The sequence below is a fragment of the Mesoplodon bidens genome (genome assembly GCF_964165515.1).
Source record: "Mesoplodon bidens genome assembly, chromosome: 14".
In the NCBI taxonomy this organism is placed as follows: domain Eukaryota; kingdom Metazoa; phylum Chordata; class Mammalia; order Artiodactyla; family Ziphiidae; genus Mesoplodon; species Mesoplodon bidens.
In genome coordinates this window covers 33153826-33173987 of record NC_138170.1, presented here as the reverse complement: position 1 = coordinate 33173987, position 20162 = coordinate 33153826, and the positions used below count along the sequence as shown (strand labels likewise).

The window sequence follows — 20162 nt, the reverse complement described above, 5'->3', positions numbered from 1 at the left end:
TTATAGACCTCACTAGACTCTTAAGTTATTGACAAAATAGCCTAAATATTGCCTGAATACACATATTTTTTTTAACAGAGCATATGTGTCTATTACTGAATCCCTCGCACCTAGCGTTGCACCTGACATGTGATGTGCACATTGTGTATCCAAAGTGTACGTGCACAACCTATCTTTTTTGTCCTCTTTCAGCACCCTTACCCTTCTGAAGAACAGAAAAAGCAGTTGGCACAAGACACAGGACTCACCATCCTTCAAGTGAACAATTGGTAAGTAATTTGGCTTTGTGTTTACACACAATCTGCTTCCCCCTCTGGAGACCTGCAGCTAATGTTTTGCATTAAGAAGACACACCCAGTTTTCCCTGGTGGCTTGTTGATCCAAAGGTGAGAACACAGTGTTGACTGGTGGGTGAGAGCACTTGCTAGTATAGAAAAGAAAACAGTGTATTGCTTTCCACCTCCTTTATAAATTGACAAATTTTAGGCATAGTATATATTAGTGTTTAATTCACGTTCACTATGGCTCTGTAAATCTCTCTATGACTTTTTTTTTAACTTTCAAGAATAATCAATAGAAAGAGTGATATCCTCTTTTCTATGAAACGAGAAAATCCACTATCACATACCTGTCAGGTTTTAAATTCACTGAATAACTAAGTTCAGTTAAAATTTGTTAGGGATATGCATTCCAGGATGGGCTCTCCTTTCTTCTTATCTCCCTATAGAAAAAAGAGAAAAAAATGTATGTTTCTACTTTGAAGCTTTTCAAAACTTGATGTATCTCAGAGCTGTGCAATAGTGTTTCTAAATAAATGTGTGAACTCCTGATTTGGGGGAAAGCTGAGATTATGTACCAAGTACCAGCCAACAATATTCTGACTTAATGTACAGCGGTGTGGCAAGGAGCCTTTGAGGACGTATGATTTATTACCCTTTGTGAATGTGCTGAAAGCCAGGTTCATACAATCACCCAGAGCTAGTGTCATATTTGAAGGGTATCAAAATCCAACCTCCTCTAAAGCTAAGTTGTCTAATTAATTGTCCTAATATTTTTAGATTAGTGTTTATGATGGGGGAAACCTTATCCTCTTTGAAGTAAAATCCAGAAGAGGCCCAAAGCCTGGTTGGGGAAAGAGGAGAACTGAGAATGCCAGTTTGCAGACAGAAGTATTTCTTTCTTTTCAATAAGTGTCAAAGATTAATATTACAGAATCTCTGATTACATGGCCTAATCCATTTTGGTGAATAAATTTGTCCTTGATGTCCATTGCACCTACATTAACAGACCCTTCTCTGTTAGAGTCTGGGAGCCTTTGGGAGAGATTTCAGATATATTAAGCCCCATTACAGAAAATGTAATTTCTGTCAATATAATCCCATGTATTCTTCGATTTAGTATTTTAGAGATAACAAGCTACTTACAATATATTTGCCTTTGGAGGATTAATTTACAAAGTACGCTATCTTCAAGACACAGACAGACTCACATAAGCATTGCTTGTAAGGGTTTTCAATTTCTATGACCTTATGGCAGCCTTGGGAGATCAGTTTTTGCAGCCCTTTTAGTCAAGTGGATCAGGAACTAACGGAAGACATACTATACCTGAGTGTGTTACTAGGAGTCGTGTGGCTGCTGAGGTTTTTTTGTTTGCCTGTTTTTACCTGCAGCTGTATCTTAATTTTCAAGACTCTGGATACTATATAATTGAACTTTGTCTTCCAAATTGTTCTGGACGATATTACAGAACAGACCACCCATTTTGAAGGCACACCTAAATTCCTAAACATTTAGGAAGGCAATGGGGCTGCCATGCAGGTGATCTACCACACATGCCGTCTCTCTTCCTCCTCAGTGCTGCTAGAAAGCTCCACCCACAAACATCATTACCAGAGAACAGATTCCGATACAAGCCGCTTGCCACAGGTAGAAGACATTATGGGATATTTCCTGTGGCTGCCCGGCCAGGCAGGCATTCCTGTGACACCAAGCTGGATGCAACTGTCGTTTCCTAGATTCTGTGCACAGTGATCACAATCAGACTGCCTCGGTTTTGCAATTAAGAGGGGGAAAAAGGGCTTCCCTGGTGGCACAGTGGTTGAGAGTCCGCCTGCCGATGCAGGGGACGCGGGTTCGTGCCCCGGTCGGGGAAGATCCCACATGCCACGGAGCGGCTGGGCCCGTGAGCCATGGCCGCTGAGCCTGCGCGTCCGGAGCCTGTGCTCCGCAACGGGAGAGCCCACAACAGTGAGAGGTCCGCGTACCGCAAAAAAAAAAAAAAAAAAGAATGGAGTGGGGGAAGGACTTAAAAAAAGTTATAATACACGCCAGATAATAATTTTTCAACAAAGATGCAGACTTTGCCCTAAATTTCACACTGATACTCAATTCTGCACAGGCACATAACTTGAAAATCACTTTTACTTATTACGTGCGATGTAAACCCAATTCTGTGCTCATCTGGCACCGTGTAGTGTTCATGTGCTCTCGCTTCTGTGTATGGAATTAGAAGTGACCTATGCTTGCACTTCATTGCTGAGCATTTGGCAACTGTTTCAACTCTGCAACAAATTTGTTTGTGGTAGAGAGTTACCCTCCAGTAACTAAAAGTTGTAATAGAAATTGTTTCTCTTAAGTTCAGTGAATGATGACATTCCCACATTTGATGTGAGTTTTTAATGGTATATTAATTTTCATACAGACCTTCACCTTTTAAGGAGCTGATAATAGATTTCTTTTTCTTTGGGCTTTGAGTTGGAAATATGATGGAAAAATGGGGAAACCCAGACGGTACTGTATTGAAACCCAAGATGTGAGAGAACCTTAAAGATGGCAGACTTGAAGATAAAAAGCACAACTACCAAGTGGTTTTCATTTTTCTTTATTGTAATAAAAACATTACACAGAGTCTTTCTGACAGCCTGTAAATATTTTTCCTGTATTGAGCATCAAGCACAAGTTACTTCATTCTGGAAATAATAATTAAAAACAAACAAACAAAAAAAAACACTTCATGAGTACTTTAGCATTTCCCCTTCATTTCATTTAGACACAACATTTAAAATGCATTTCTTCCTTTTTGGATTTTTAAAGGCTTGTTAACACACATGTACATTTTGTATGAACTATGAGTCACTGTTGAAGAGATTTAATAAATGCTGAAGGGCGGGTTGGGTGTAGATCAGTCATAATTACCGGCAGTAGCATAATGTATTGACATACACAGTATGAAAGTGAAAAATATAAACTCATGTCAGTTGTTAGCTTGTCATAGAAACCCTGGCCGATGCAGCTTGAAGTTAGGTTTTGACAGAAAAATGAGATGAGAAAAGTTTGGTGCGTTGTAACATTCTTTCATTCCATCGCTGAACTAATTTTATGCGTCTTTAATTGACGTAAGTAATATATACTACTTGCCTTGGCTGACTAAGGACAAAGCAGATGGGATTTGGCGGGGAGAGGGGATCACAGGGAGAATTCAAATGTAAAACAACAAGACAGATTTGATTAATTAAGAGAAAACTTGGATTAAAAGAAGTAACTGCTCTAACTCATATTTGGTCTACTTGTCAGTAAAAACAGAAGAGTATTCTTAAAATGGTTGGTATTAGTACTTGTAGGAATTGGGTTCTGGGATGGAATGTGACATTTATTAGATGAGACATCGTAGGACAAGTCTATGCCAACACATTTTTTGAGAATTGAGGCAATTAGGCAAATAATTTGGGTAAAAATATTTTACCTAAATTATCCAAGTATTTGAGGTAACTGCATGTTTTTAAAAATCAACCTCCATAACTAATTGCCTAAATATTTCAGTCTAGCATGCCGTGGTAGACTTTGACTTAAAACATAATAATTTTTGAAATACAATATGTGCCATAAATGTATGTATTCTTCTTCCTTTCCTCCCTCACTCCCAATTATGATTTGAGCCAAAAGTGATAAATAATAGCATTTGGTGCTTTTGTCTTTTTGTTTTTTCATTGTTGTTGTGGTTGTGATGAATACTTCTGTTATATCAGTGCAAAAATATTACTAATATGTCGAATGTCATTTAAGTGGAAATTTCTTAAATTTTAGGATTAGATGGTTAGGTGGGTCTTTTAATATGTAGGTAGAACTTTGAAGAAAGAGTGCACTCACACACACACACAAAGTCAATACTGGGTTCTTTTCTCTCCCGAATACACCAACTTTATTCTTTTATATTGAAAATGTGAGTGTACAATGGTCAAATAAAACTCCCTTATATGTTTTCACAGCCATGTTGCAGACTTGGGAATTCCATGTGATGAAAACTTGTGCCCGCATTGTATCTTTCTTGCTGGATGCCTCAGACACATCCTGCCTCAGCAGAGGTCTAGCCTAGGGTGTATTGAATAAATGTTAGTTTCTTTGTTTACCCCTTCTCAATCATACACTTTCCCATTAAGGCCTAATGTTCCATGATTACTTCTTTACCCTCTCTGAGAAGGCAATGGGTCTTAGGTGCAAAATACATAGTTTATGTGAAATACAGTATGTATGTAGACAGAGAAGTCACTCCCCATCAATAGGGTGCATAAAATTCCAGGGAGCATCCGAACCTCCGCGGTGACACTTTACAGAACCATCATAGCTCTTAAAGTTCTCAGATTTAGTACATATACCAGATTTTCCTAGTTTCTTCATGTATTGCCTTCAAAACTGCAAAGCATTCAGCCATCACGTCCCATTTATTACCAGTGGGGGGAAAAAGTATGTCATCCTTGGAGATTTCTGCCCCTGGCAGGTAAAAATGTAAACTTATTTAAAAAAAAAAAAAAAAAAAAGATCACCCTTGTTATAATAAACAGATTCAACTGTAAAAGGTCAAGTTTCTTTCTGAGTTATGGTAATAATGTAGCAAATACTTTTATAAGTAATCAAAGATTCTATAAATATAGGTACCTGTGTAGCTGTAAATGTTAAAACATTCACAAATTATCCTTTCAACTTCTGAGATCTAAAAATCAATAGGGGGTCATGGGGTTTCATAGAATTGCTCTGCTTTTTCTTCCAACATAATTTAATAATACATTTTACAGATGTTGTTTAAACATTAGGCACAGATTGTTTTGTCAATAAAACTAAACAGAGGCATGACACAAAAGCAAGGAAAACAGATGTAAAAAGAAAAAACAGCGCACCAAGCAAGGAGTCCTGGGTCATTTGTTTCCTATTCAACTACAAAATGAAAGTGCAGGGTGTGTATAGGGATTTTCCTTGCCTAGGAATCACCTAGGGACGGAACCACTTCACACACAAGAGGTAATTTTATTAAGCAGGTGGTTTAACTTCTTCCCTTGAGAATTTAAGTGTAACCTACATTTAAGGTAGACTTCCTAACTGATCAATGGAGTAACAGGTGCAGTATTTTTAAAAGAAGGAAGAGAAGGAGAAATATAAATAGAACAGCTCTCCAGCACCTTTCAGAATGGGTTGTTTTTCTCCAGGCCACAGTTAATTGCTATGCTTTTTACCTTGAGTGTCAACTCTAATAATATTACCTTTACAGGCCCTTACTCTGGGCTTAGATTAGAGCAGTCAGTAATATTCACTAGATAAAATACTGTCTAGTTGCTCATGAGAAAATATTGAAATCAGTCAAAAAATGTTTAGCTTGCATATTGCCTGAGACAGAGGTGGCAAGGTCCCAGGCACGCAGGGTATTATTCAGGAAAGCTGAGCAAATAGCTTGCAGGGAAAAGAGCTGTGAAGTTTGAAACCTTCAGGTATTGTCATGTCAGAGAGTCTTAGGAATTCAAAGGAGACGCTGCTTTTGTCTGCAGATTTTTAAAAAATTTCCAGCAAACAATCCTCTTTGAAAATGACTCTGCAGTCTGTGAAATACACTTTGTTGTAAGTTTTACTCGCTAAATTTACTCAGAGGTTTTTCCCCCACTGTGTTCAATCACATGGTTAATAATGGGAAAGATGGAAACTCCTCACAGAAGGGTAGGTGTTGGACCACTGTGCCAGATGGAAGAACCCTGCCCCTTCCACCAGGGGACCTTGAGTCTAGGTGAGAAGAGAAACAGGAAGGGGTGGGTTGTAGGAAGATGGACTTAGAAAGTCCAGATACCGTTTTGTGTAACTGCTGTTTCTCCTCCAGCCAACATTCAAAGACAGTCTCTGAGCTTTGCAGGACAAGAGTGTGAGGTCTGAAGCTGAGAGTTGTTGCCACCTGAAGATACTTTGAGGACCAGGTTGGGGTTCCAGCGAGGCACAGAGATGATTGAGTTGGGAGACTGATTCCATCATGAACCCAGTGTTCCTGAATATCCCTTTCAAGGCAGTAAAACCAGTGGCTTGGTGCTTGACTTTGAACATGGTGTGGGGGTCAGCAGGACTTGGTGCAAGTCCTAATTAAGCAGATTTGTTGTTTTCAGTGTCTTGGCACGAGTGTCCGAGAGAAACGGAGAGAACTCCCCGGGTGTCACCCAGCCGGCAGAGCAGGAGCTGATTCCCTTGAGGAGAGTGTGGGAAGTGAGGGGCTGAGAGGCACCCCGATCAAGGGGGAAAGCCGCAGCATCCACAGGTGGCTAAGGAACAGATTCCCCTGTAAGCCTCACGACAGCACACAATTTACACAGGGCGAGTGAGGGGAGGGAATACGCAGGGGAAAGAATGTTTGGAGTCCAAACATGTCATCTGTCGTCCCCACTCCTCACCAAGTAGATGTGTGTTCTTGATCAACTCACTTTGTCTCCATGGGCAACAGTTTCCTCTGCCTTAACTGGAAGGGGAGGGCTGAGGAATTGGTGGCGGTGTAATAAGCCTCTTCCAGCCCTGATATTCTAGACGGTGTAAAAACGTGAACTGAAGCAAGGTGAATGTTCTGAAGCTGATTTGGATCCCCATTTTACATGAGAAGCGCGGGGTGGGGGGGGGAAACACACACACACACACAACAGGGCCTTTGATAAAGAGACAAACCGGACAATTCATTACAAAGTTGTTACTTTTCTTCATCTTAAATAAGCAAATCAAAGCCCTGTAAAATAAAAACTAGATGAAATTAAACATTATCGCCAGACATGAAAAACATGTGTGCTGACACTTTCGGATTCATAATAAAGATAAATCAGTTGTTTTTAGCGGTGCTCTGAGTCTGTGAAGGGCATGACAGATAATAGGCTCGGAATTTCTGAAGTTATTGTACAGCAGAATTTGTTTTTTCCTCAGGCGTTCAATCTTTTTCTCTAGTAATTTTGTACATGACAAACTTTTTAGTTGGTGCATTAACAATCTATAAGTAATGGGTTGTCAGGTGTCAGTTAGATAAGATTAAAAGACTGTTTAAGCATTATCCATTTGCTCCTTTGCATGAGTCTTATAGGTCAGGAGAAATAGCTTTTTTTTTTTATTTTTTATTTTTATTTTTTTATTTTTTTTTATTTTTTATTTTTTTTAATTAGTTTCTGCTTTATAACAAAGTGAATCAGTCATACATATACATCTGTTCCCACATCCCTTCCCTCATGCATCTCCCTCCCTCCCACCCTCCCCATCCCACCCCTCCAGGCGGTCACAAAGCACCGAGCTTATCTCCCTGTGCTCTGCGGCTGCTTCCCACTATCTATCTACCTTACGTTTGGTAGTGTATATATGTCCATGCCTCTCTTTCGCTTTGCCACAGCTTACCCTTCCCCCTCCCCATATCCTCAAGTCCATTCTCAAGTAGGTCTGTGTCTTTATTCCCGTTTTGCCCCTAGGTTCTTCATGAGCTATTTGTAATGAGGTGGATAGACCTAGAGTCTGTCATACAGAGTGAAGTTAGTCAGAAAGAGAAAGACAAATACCGTATGCTAACACATATATATGGAATTTAAAGAGAAATAGCTTTTTGAATTGTGGTTGTTTGCACATGCTGGTTTTTTCCTCTCTCCCTCCCTCTCCCTCCCTCCTTCTCTCTCTCCCCACCCCCCCTTTCTCTCTCGTCTGGTTCTGCTCCAGGGGTACCTGCAAGAACTGTATTATATTACATAACTTCTGCATGTAGGAGCACATTCGAAACTCACACTATGTGAGTGAAGCATCGAGGGGACACATGTCTCCACTGACTTCTGTAAACTCATTTTAGTTTTGAAAATGTTACTCTTTTTCTTCTCAAAGGAAACTTTGTCGGGGGAAACAGCCTCAGCGGAGAGGAACATTGAGGTTTTCGGCTGGAGGAGTTTCCTAGCAAGTCAGGTTGAGGTCTATTCTTGTCAAATCTGTCTTAAGTGTGTTTACATATAGTTTGCCCTTCTGGTATTTTCTGCCTGCACAGACCTGATCTCCACCTATTTTGTGTCAACAGTTGCTCGGGCTGGTGTTGGGTGATTAACCATTGAGCACTGGGGCACGGAGCTGTGCCCACAGAGACCCCCCTCTCCCCTCGCACTTACATCAGCCTCTGGCTTCAGGCTGCACCTACTTCAAACAAACAGCATTTCTGAGTGATTAAAGAGGCAGCCTGAAATAGTAAAAAATGGGGCAAATGTTGCCTCCTTGTTGAATAACACAAGTTTCTCAAAAATGGAGAGGAGCCAGGGGTGCGTGGGGAGGGAGTGTTTCTGAGGGCAAATGTCTTGGATCTGCGTGGCTCCGATGTGTGAGTGCCTGGAACTTTGTGTAGATTATCAGGGTTTTGTTGTGTTTCTTTTGTTAATTTTTAAGGGGAAAGAGAGCATTTAAAAAAATATCAAAAACACGTCAACACATGGACATATACACACTACCAAACGTAAAATAGATAGCTAGTGGGAAGCAGCCGCATAGTACAGGGAGATCAGCTCAGTGCTTTGTGACCACCTAGAGGGGTGGGATAGGGAGTGTGGGAGGGAGAAGCAAGAGGGAGGGGATATGGGGATATATGTATATGTATAGCTTATTCACTTTGTTATACAGCAGAAACTAACACACCATTGTAAAGCAATTATACTCCAATAAAGATGTTTTAAAAAATAAAATAAAATGAAAGAGCAAAAAACACAAAAAAACACGCCAACAACATGGATGTTTGTAACTTTGGCAAATACAGGGCTGTCCCGTTACATGCCCTCATAGCCTTTGATATTTTCCTCCTTATTTTATTTCCATTCTTATGAGGCCTTTAAGCCTGACCCATTAATATGGGAAATAATTAACTCTATCGGCCTCTTGACACCTGAACAATAACAAATAAACAAAAAACCTTAATCTCTTCCCACCCTTGAGAGCTCCTTTTTCCTTTTCCCCTCTTAACCAATGTGGTTAAAGGGCCACAAGATAAGATCCCATCACTGAAGAAGGGAAAAAGTACTTCCTTTTGCAAATACATTAACTCTTTCAGGCCCGTGGGAATTATTGGTCTTGGATTCTAAATGTAACTTAGGTCAAAAACGTATTTCCTGTCATGGGAGACATCTGGCTTACTATTGATTTGGTCACTATTTTTCAAGAATAGTATATTGGGGCTTCCCTGGTGGCTCAGTGGTTAAGAATCCGCCTGCCAGTGCAGGAGACATGGGTTCGAGCCCTGGTCCGGAGAGATCCCACCTGCCATGGAGCAACTAAGCCCATGTGCCACAACTACTGAGCCTGCGCTCTAGAGCCCACGAGCCACAATACTGAGCCCACGTGCCACAACTACTGAAGCCTGCACAGCTAGGGCCCATGCTCCTCAACAAGAGAAACCACCGCAGTGAGAAGCCCGTGCACCACAATGAAGAGTAGCCCCCGCTCACCGCAACTAGAGAAAGCCCACATGCAGCAATGAAGACCCAACACAGCCAAAAATAAATAAATAAAATAAATAAATTTATGAAAAAAAAAGAATAGTATATTGCAGAGGGTTGGAATTAAATGCACCATGATTAAAAATATATATCTTTTAAGTTTCCAGTATGTTCTACTTTAGGATGCTGATTTGAATGTAAACTGGTAGTTTTGAAGGTTGTTGTCTAGTTGAAGGGTTTTGTTGGCCTGTATCACTAGAACATCTGCTACAGTTGACTTTATTTGATCCCTAGTTTGGGTCAGAGTTCATATGTACTTGGAAAGGGTAGGGTGTAGGAGATGTTGCAAAGCTAATGGAAAGAATTGTATGTGTCCAAAGATGTCAGGTCTCAGCCCCCATGGCTAGTTACCTGGCAGGACTGTTTACAGAAAGGACAGTGCAATGGGTTATGGCAGGGATTCCCATCCTCAGGGCCAAGTGGGGACTGGAGAGAGTGGCCAGAAAAGGCAGATCAGAATCATTCTGAGTGAATGTAGTATAAAAAAGCGTCTTGGGAATTAACTTTTGATTTTTGTCATGCTATTTCTTTTGAAATAGCAAGTAACAAAGGGATAGGAGATTTTGAAGTTTATCAAAAGGAGCACGGATTAAAATTTTAGAAACAGGGGCTTCCCTGGTGGCGCAGTGGTTGAGGTTCCACCTGCTGATGCGGGGAATGCGGGTTCGTGCCCCAGTCCGGGAGGATCCCACATGCCATGGAGCAGCTGGGCCCGTGAGCCATGGCCGCTGAGCCTGCACATTCGGAGCCTGTGCTCTGCAACGGGAGAGGCCACAGTGGTGAGAGGCCCGTGTACTGCAAAAAAAAAAAAATTAGAAACAATGCTATAGAATGATAGAGTCCAAGTCCTGGATAGGATTGTGTGCATCCTTTAACAGATGAGGCTCAGGGCCTTACAATATTACACCCCTGATTAGATGCAAGGAGGGCCTAGTCCAGTGTCTCGTGCATTCCACCATTATTTATTTATTTTTAACAGCTTTACTGAGATATAATTCACATACCATGCAATTCACTCATTTAAATTGTACAATTCAGTGGTTGTAAGTATATTCACAGATATGGGCAACCATCGCCACAGTCAATTTGAAAACACTTTCACCACCTCAAAAAGAAACCCTGCATCCTCCCCATACATCCATCCCCAACTCTACCACAAATCTATTTTCTGTCTCTATAGATTTGTCTATTCCGGACATTTCACATAAATGTGATCACAAAATCTGTGGTCTTTTGTGACTGGTTTCCTTCACTTAGCATTATGTTTTCAAGTTTCATTCACGTTGTAGCATGTGTCAAACTTCATTTCTCTTGATGGCTGAATAATGTTCCATTGTATGTATATAGCACATTTTCTTTTTTTTTTTTTTTTGCGGTACGCGGCCCTCTCACTGTTGTGGCCTCTCCTGTTGTGGAGCACAGGCTCCGGACGCGCAGGCTCAGCAGCCATGGCTCACGAGCCTAGCCGCTCCGCAGCATGTGGGATCTTCCTGGACCGGGACATGAACCCATGTCCCCTGCATTGGCAGGCGGACTCTCAACCACTGCGCCACCAGGGAAGTAGCACATTTTCTTTATTAGTTCGTTTGTTGATGGACATTTGCGTTGTTTCCATCTCTTGCTGCCATAAGAATTTGTATATAAGTTTTTGTACCATTAGGTATTTTTGGGAATCATAAGACACTATCCCCAGCAAACCTCTGTCTTAGGTTTTACAGTTTACAAAGCACTTTGCATAAACATTCAGTCACTTGATCATCACAGTTCCAGCACCTAAATACTGCTATGATCTCAGAGCCAGTGAGTGGCAGTTTTCCTACTCAGTTCTCATACTCTTCCCACCAGACAGTGCTCTCACTCTTCCTGCTTGTGGCCCATGTTTTGACTGTGATAATTATGAGCAATGGTGTTCAAAGAAAAGGCTGGCAACGCAGAAGTGAAATGTACATTCTCCAGACTTTCCCCAATGTGACTTCGATGACCATAAGCATTTTTCAAAGATTTGACAAGTTCCAAGAGGAGGTCATTTTGTTGGTTTTATTGTCCTCATTTGAAAGAGTTTGTCATATACATCAATTGAGAGATTTTGCCTTTTAGTTTAAGTGGTTCCATTTGTATGTAAGGGCCTACAGGTTACATACTGATATACATTACATAGAGCTTAGGTTTCAAACTTTGCTAATTGAAACAGAAGTTACAGTGAACATTCTGAGGAATAGACACAGGCCTCCATTCAGGTCAAACCTAATCTGTAACCAGGTGAAAAGAAAAAATCGAGCTAAATATTGAGATATCTTCCCTTGGCACGAGTAGAGACTCCAGGCCTGGAAGTTTCTAGTTAGTGAAGGCTTGAGGCAAATAAAGGAAAGATTCTAGAGAAAGGAAAGAGCTGAGAGCTACTCCAAGATGGTGCTGAGATTCTAGAACACTGTATGCATGCTAGGTTGGTCACCTAACACAGTATGCATGCTGGGCTGGTCAATTCCAGTCATTCAGGGGAAATTCTATTTGGGAAAATAGGTGCATATTTGATCAGTAGGGTAGCCCATACACCCCAATTGCATGGGACATTCATGGTTTATGCCTGTTGCCCAGCATAATTATTAGTAATGTTCTTTTTACTCTCAAAATTGTCCCAGTGTAGATGATAAATTATCTGGTCATCCTATTCACAATGGAAATTGGCAGAACATTAAGATTTGTTTTAAATAACTGTATACTAATTCTGTAATGTTTAAGGGATGCTTAGTTAGATGCAATTTTATTGAATTTTGTGAATATGGGAAAATTAGAATTTTTATGAAAAATGGTTCAGCTTAAGTCAAAGAGACACATTTATTCTTTGAAGATATTATTATTCCCATTTTAGGTTTTCATTATTAAAGGAGGTTTTTCTAGGTTATCCTAGATTATCCTATTGCTTAATCATTGTGCTAATAATCACTTTAATTTCATATACTTTAAGTAAAACACTTTTTTTTTTTTTTTTTTTTTGGCGGTACACAGGCCTCTCACTGTTGTGGCCTCTCCCATTGCGGGGCACAGGCTCCGGATGTGCAGGCCCAGCGACCATGGCTCACGGGCCCAGCCGCTCCGCGGCATGTGGGATCTTCCCAGACCGGGGCACGATCCCGCGTCCCCTGCAGCGGCAGGCGGACTCTCAACCACTGCGCCACCAGGGAAGCCCCAACCACATTTTTTTTTTTAATATTTATAAGGTTATACAAAATCAAATTTGACAAATTGTCACATTTAAGTAAATATTTTATAAATGCCATTTGGTTACCTATGCTTTATATGGATACTTAAGATATGTATAACTATTGGATATTTCTTATGCTAGGTCTAGTGATACATCCCTACAATTCACTCTACTGAGTTTAGAGCCTAAGGCTTTAGTGATCTAGAAGGTAGCAAAAGAATTAGAGACACTGCACTAAGGGAGCCACCCTTGCTTTGAATTCAGTTCAGATTAAAGGATTTAGCAAGCTGAGCTTCTATTTTTTTTTAGAGTAAAAAGAAGTTACTTTCCAATTTGCTTTCAAGGAAAACTTTCTGTAATATACAACCAAGTGATGAAGTGTTTGCAAGTTATTTCAACATATAAAGTCCAAAATGAAACTTGGGTTTTGTTTTTACTTTGCATTATATTTTTCAACTGATTAGTGACTTTTTTCACTAGTTGCTTGGATATATAATTAACTTCCTCAACTGTCTTAGCTTCAGTTTTTTCTAGAGTAGTTTGCCAAATATTCCGATCACTTCTATAGAAGGGGAACCTTCTCAGACCTCTGACTGATGGGCTTCTTGTGATTTGAGCAAAATTCCAGTATTATGTTTCTAGAGTGGATGGAGAGCAAAACACATGCTCCCTTCTCCCCTCCTGTTCAGTCACCTCCCCCACCCTCAGACACACAGATGATGTATTGCAGTCCTGAAACTGTCAGATCCTGGAGGAGGTTGAGAAACTAGAAGACGGCGCCAAAAACATGATTTCATCAGGTTTGACTTGAGATTGAATCAACTTTCTTGAGCGTCTTAAAATCATGTTTCATGAAATTTTACTTCACAAAGAACGGGAGTGTAGAAGAAGGCTTGCACCCTGAAGCCTGCCAGTTACAGATCATTAAATCCAATAAGTAAATGTAAATCTAAAATAGAGAATTCCAACAAAAGATTTTGAAGTCGATTTCTTGTTTAAAAGAACAGAGTGTTATGTGGGAGACAGCTAGAACTCGTTCCCTGAAACGTTTGTTTATAAAACAGGCCTTAAAGTTATTAGAAAACGCTGACTTAAAAAAAAAAGTTGGATATATAATTTTCTTTAAGTGACTGTGATAAAGCTGAAAGAAATGCTACATCAAGAAAATTCATGGGAAAAGAAAGAACAAAACTCTGGAATCCGGCAACTACTTTCCAATGTGAAATTTTATATTTGAAGATATTTCACAAGGCTTAATTCTATAAAAATATTTATAGCAATGAATATAAATAAAATGAATTATATAGCAATTAAGTATTATAGTTGCATGTTGTTCATGTTTAACTGAATAAAGAATAGTGCATGCAGATATCACCAGTACTAATATTGATACTTAAGAATGCATGGTATTAATTTTTATTATTATTAAAGTCTATATGTAAGTATTCTTAAGTGTACCTAAATAGTAATCAAGATGACTATAATTAATACTTTCTTTAATGGATAGTATAGGTTTATAAAGCATTTTTACTACCGTATCCTGTTATTTAATGAAACCTTTTTTTAATAGTTAATAATTTTAGCTTCCTGGGCAAAGGAGGGTACTATTGTAAAATGGCATTTCTACATACTTAAATGGGTACCTACCATCCTGCTGGCTAGTCACTTATGCCTAGTTGGCAAGAAGCATTATGGGAATGACTGAGAGTCATGTCATTCTTTAGCAACAATGGCATTTTGTCAGAATTTTATTTTTATTTGATTTGATGCGGTTCCATGAGTTGGCTGTGGCATGTTAAAGTAACAAAATATGGGCTCCCCTTAATCATCAGTGAATAAGTAAGGTGGTAAACACTGAGAAGTAGAATTGAGTAAAGGTGAAAATTCCATTTCTGAAAGTGAGCAAGTAGTTTTTCCTTCCTTTTGTCAGTATTATGGAGAACCATACAAGGAAGACCAAGGGCAAAGCCATGTGGGAAATTTGCCTGTGGAACTGGGCAGATATATCTGGTGTTTGGTCCTAATGGATGCCCACTATGATCTGGCCACCCCTCCTGGTTCTCACAAAGAGAAAACTAAATTTAACAATCCAGTTTCATGGGAAGGAACCAGGGCAGGGAGTGGAGGATAAACTAAAGGACAAAGGTCAACTTTAGAAAGCTGTTCTACCAGATCTTGCTCAGAAAACTATTCAGGTATCCAAAGACCAAGAATAAAAGGAGATAGGTGGAATTAGCAGAATGGGGGAAAAAAAAGTCTAATAATAAATAAACATCTAGGGGCAAAGACAAGAAAGAATAGAGCAAAATTTCCTGTATTTCTTTTTAGCATAACTCAAGATTCATGTCCCATTCTCCTTGTCTGATTCCTATTTTAAAAATGCAAATGATAAAATTCAGTGTTTAGATGATCCCATGTCTCAGATATTTGAAGGTTTTGCTCCCCTTTCAATCTCCCACTCCCCATTTATTAAGGGACTTGAGTCCTAAACAAATAATTAGGTAAAAAGAAATACATCTCTGTTTATTTTGACATGGAATAAAGCTCTAAAGCCCATCCATTATCTTCCTTTCCTTTGTAAAACTTCTTGTTTTGAGGAAGGAGACAGTTTGGTCACAGGAAGAAATTCTAATCCATGATTGTATGAGTAAAGGAAATTTAAGAATTCTTTCTCTAATTCAGTTTTCTACCACCTACAGGGTGTCCAGTTCTTAAAAAGTACTTCACAAAAGAAGATTGTGTTTTCAAAGCAGAATGGGATTTTTAAAAACATATACCTTGATGTTTGGAATGAAATATGGAAATGCAAACAGTATGTTTCTCAACCTTAAAGGATACTTAACTAAAAGGATTACCTTTTAAAATGCCCAGTTTATGGCAAATATGAGCTACATTCTATTAAACCAAGGTGTGAAACTATTTTAATGAGTAAGAAAAACTGTCCTGTTGTCACGTATTCCTGACATTATACATATGAGTTTTAAGGGCTATAATGTTTGGACATCAATTGTAAAATTGTAAAAGTTTTCTCTTACATTTTTAAACACACAGGCTTTTTAAAAAGACCTTATCAATATGGAAAATTCCAAAGATTGTGTGTATTTCATGGCTATATTTCATCTTAAACTATTTTATGGATATTGGAGAATGTATTTTTTATTGTACTTTGAAATTGGAATTTTGTCATTCTCTTCTTTATTTCTCTTAAAAAACACGGTTTCTTCTTATGTTTAAGCTCCAATATATATATTTATGTATTCATACATATGAGTTTAAAATAACTATTTTACTGATGCTTCTTGAAATGACAGTGTTATAAGAAGGGAATATGTTCATGTAAGTTTACATACAATCCAAAGGTCTTTTTTGGTTCACTGTTTAGAAGATTCTTGATAATTTAGAATCTTCTACAATGGAAAGTAAAGCATTCTGTCACAGAAGCGGGGAGGATGAGACACAAGGTCAAAGGGCATTTTAGAAACAAACAGCTGGACCAGTTTATTTAAACAGATACTGGGTTGCGGGAACTGACCTCTGTTTGACTTATTGTGGGAGGAGCAAGAATGTCATTTTATTACTTTGCCCAGAAGGAAAATGTTTTCGTATCTGAATTCACCCCAAGCCATCTAAATACATGGTCTTTCTGTATATAGCTGATTCCAAAGAGCATAAATGTAAGATGGTCAAGGAAAATCATAAAATACACCAAAGAGAATCAAATGTTAGGATGGTTTTAGGATTGAAAAGGTGATGTTGTTTTTAAAAATAAAATATTTTGCTATTTACTCAGTTATTTTCAGATAAAGATGTCCACTGTGACCCTAGATAATAATATGTTTCATATAAGTATAGGAATTATAATTCAGTAACATTCTGAGAGTTTACTATGTCCTACATGTACTGATAATGTCCGTCATATTGAAGCACATATTGTTTTTAATTAAAGTTTGCAAAAGCAAGAACTTCCAAGTATACCTACTAATACGGTCAAGCAGTTCGGATAAAGTGATAGGTGTTCTTAGGTTTTCAAGGTTTAAAATTTTTATTTAATGAAAGAATTCCCACTTTTACATCTACGAATCCTATAGGTGGCCTACATCTGTGTTGTCATAACAACAAATCGTCATTGCCACCCAAAGAGAAGCAAATAGCACCTAGTACCTGTGGGCTCTTAACTGAGAAGCTCTGGTGAGGTGTTTGCTCTCTCCACGGGGACCAGAGCGGGCCTGGAGTAACTGCATTTAGTGTTGTCCGCTGAAGACCTGCAGAGGTACACAGCCAGACTCGCCATTTTGAGCAGAGAGTGGCCCAAGGGATGAGTGGACTCAAAATCCTAGAGCTCACATTCGAGAAAGAACTCGTTAAGAATCACAGATGTTTAACCTAGGGCGAAGAAGGGAGAAGCCTATGCGGCATGGTGGCTATAGTTTAAATGTTTGAAAAGCTATCCTGAAGAAGTGAGACTAGAATTGTTTAAATTACCCCGAAGGAGTTGTCCTGGTGAAAGGATTTTAGGTCAGGTAAGGCAGAGCCTTCTAAGGGTTACCTTGTCCATAGACGGAGTGGGCTCTCCACTGAGGTGGCCAGGGCTGTATGAGAAAGAGTCCAGCACACAGAGAACACACTGGTGGTTGCCAAGGGGGCGGGGAGGTGGCAGAGGGATGGAGCGGGAGTCTGGGGTTAGCAGATGCAAACTAGTATATAGAGAATGGATAAACAACAAGGTCCCACTGTATAGCACAGGGAACTATATTCAATATCCTGTGATAAACCACAATGGAAAAGAATATGAAAAAGACTGTATATATATGTATAACTGAATCACTTTGCTCTACAGCAGAAATTAGCACAACATTGTAAATCAACTATACTTGAATAAAATAAATTAAAAAAAAAACCCAACAGTCCAGTAGAGGTTACCCATCTACCTAGTGGGGATATCTGAGAGGGGATTCATGTCAGTGACCAAGCTAGGTGATGGTTAAAGCCCTTTTCAAACCTGACGTGTAATTTTTCTGATCCCATGGATTTAACAATCACGGATTCAAACCTAAGATGGTTATCATGAACTGGTCTTTGGAAATGTGAATGTATGAGTGTGAAGGAGGCAAGCTTTGGAATATAGATAACTCAAGTTACTGAGTCTTCTTATGTGTAGCCTTTTCTTTGTTTTTACACACAAGTAGTACAGTCATCAAAATCCCCCAATCTACAAAATGTTCAGTCATGCTTATTCTTGGACTCAACAGTAGGGTTGTTGCCAGTGGTGATTGGCTCAAAACCAGCTCATGTTTAGATACTTAGTTAGTCTGGAATATTCTAGGTGGGTGGCACAGTAGTGGCCATGGTCTGGTCAGAACATTGTCGGGGGGGATGCTTGCTACCGTTTGCCAGCTCTGTGTCATTCAGCAAATTATTAACATCTCCTGGGTAACATGTGACCTCAAATAAGTCACTTAATTTCTTGGAGCCTTGGCTGCTCATCTGTTAAAAAAGACTCTTCCTATTTTTAGATAAATATCCATAATATATTATGTTTTTAAAAGGGCTTAAAAAATAGTTAGCAGAGTTCCCTCCAAGAGAATGCAGATTTTGAATAGTACCATAGATAAAGAGCCATTTTTGCTCTCTTACCTATGTTAGTTACTATGAAAATTACTTTTGGTATATGCAGAATATTAATATTAAATAATTTTCTAATTGGTCATGCAGTGAAGGCAGCTAATGAAAAAGCAGATTTTTCTTTTCATTTTAATTGGTTATTTCACATGGTGTTTGTGCTACACCTGTGCTTATAATGAGAATGGAGAATTAATCTAACCTTCTGCTCACATGATTCCAATTTTCATGGTTTATACAAGATAATGATAACCTGATTGGCAACACAATTTGTTGTAGATCTGTGTTTTAAATATTTTTATTAGCAGTTCGGGGACTTCATGTACAAGAACTGATATAATATATGTTGCCAATAAGAGTTAGCATCAACCAGTGTCCTTTTAGTTAGATTCCAGTTTCATTAGTTATTTTAATTACTTCTCAGATAATGAAAGAACATAAGGATATAAGATGTTGAGAATCTTAAAATGTCATGAAGTATGCATTTTTATTTTAAAAAACCTATCCCTGTCTGTTTAATGGTTTGTTTTTTAGGAACTATTTCCCTTCCTGAAGTGGGCAGAGTTACCAACTAGAATTCATACTGGACTGTGGGTCCTTTAATTATTAACAGTGCAGTACTAAACTTTTCATTGTATTTTTTATTTGCTGCTCATGTTCCACATATTCAAATCTGAGTTGAGAACTAAAAGCAACTTACTATTTCAGAATCTAATATGTCCTGTTCATTTTCTGTATTTGATATGTAATTCTTTTTTTTTTTTTTTTTTTGCGGTGTGTGGGCCTCTCACTGTTGTGGCCTCTCCCGTTGCGGAGCACAGGCTCCGGATGCGCAGGCTCAGTGGCCATGGCTCACGGGCCCAGCTGCTCTGCGGCATGTGGGATCTTCCCGGACCGGGGCACGAACCCGTGTCCCCTGCATCGGCAGGCGGACTCTCAACCACTGCGCCACCAGGGAAGTCCTGATATGTAATTCTTAGTATTACGAGGTACAAACAGATCTTAAGAGTTAGAGGGCTTCCCTGGTGGCACAGTGGTTGAGAGTCTGCCTGCCGATGCAGGGGACGTGGGTTCGTGCCCCGGTCCGGGAGGATCCCACATGCCGCGAGGCGGCTGGGCCCGTGAGCCATGGCCGCTAGGCCTGCGCGTCCGGAGCCTGATGCTCTGCAACGGGGGAGGCCCGTGTACTGCAAAGAAAAAAAAAAAAAGAGTTAGAAATATCGTGAGCATGGCTTTGGAGAGCTTGTACTACCACTTGTTAAAATTTTCAGTGGCTAGCCACTTTTTTAGGGGCTACAAAAATTATTTTTAAAATCTTATTAAGACACTTAAGTGACCTAACTGTCTTAAGATGCTTATTATACATGTTCAGGACTAGCTGGAGAAAGCAAGATTATAAGTTCAATTACTGTATAGCCATGACCTTGCCTTGACCTCAGACTTTGCGTAAAGAGGGCACACGCACGCACGCGCGCGCGCGCACACACACACACACACACACAAAGCTACCCCAAGAAATCTCTACCCGGAATGCATTTTTCTGAAGTCCCCAGCAG

The 20162-nt window shown here is 39.4% G+C and overlaps 1 protein-coding gene across 4 annotated transcripts in view; it reads left to right on the top strand.

The window, feature by feature from the left end:
- The window catches only part of MEIS1 (Meis homeobox 1), a 139674-nt gene that overhangs the window by 113660 nt on the left and 5852 nt on the right, over positions 1–20162 (top strand). For all 4 annotated transcript variants that reach the window (XM_081254619.1, XM_081254618.1, XM_081254621.1 and 1 more), the window contains exon 9: positions 193–269. In XM_081254619.1, coding sequence (XP_081110745.1) covers positions 193–269 — 77 coding nt within the window. The remainder of the gene's footprint in view (positions 1–192; positions 270–20162) is intronic.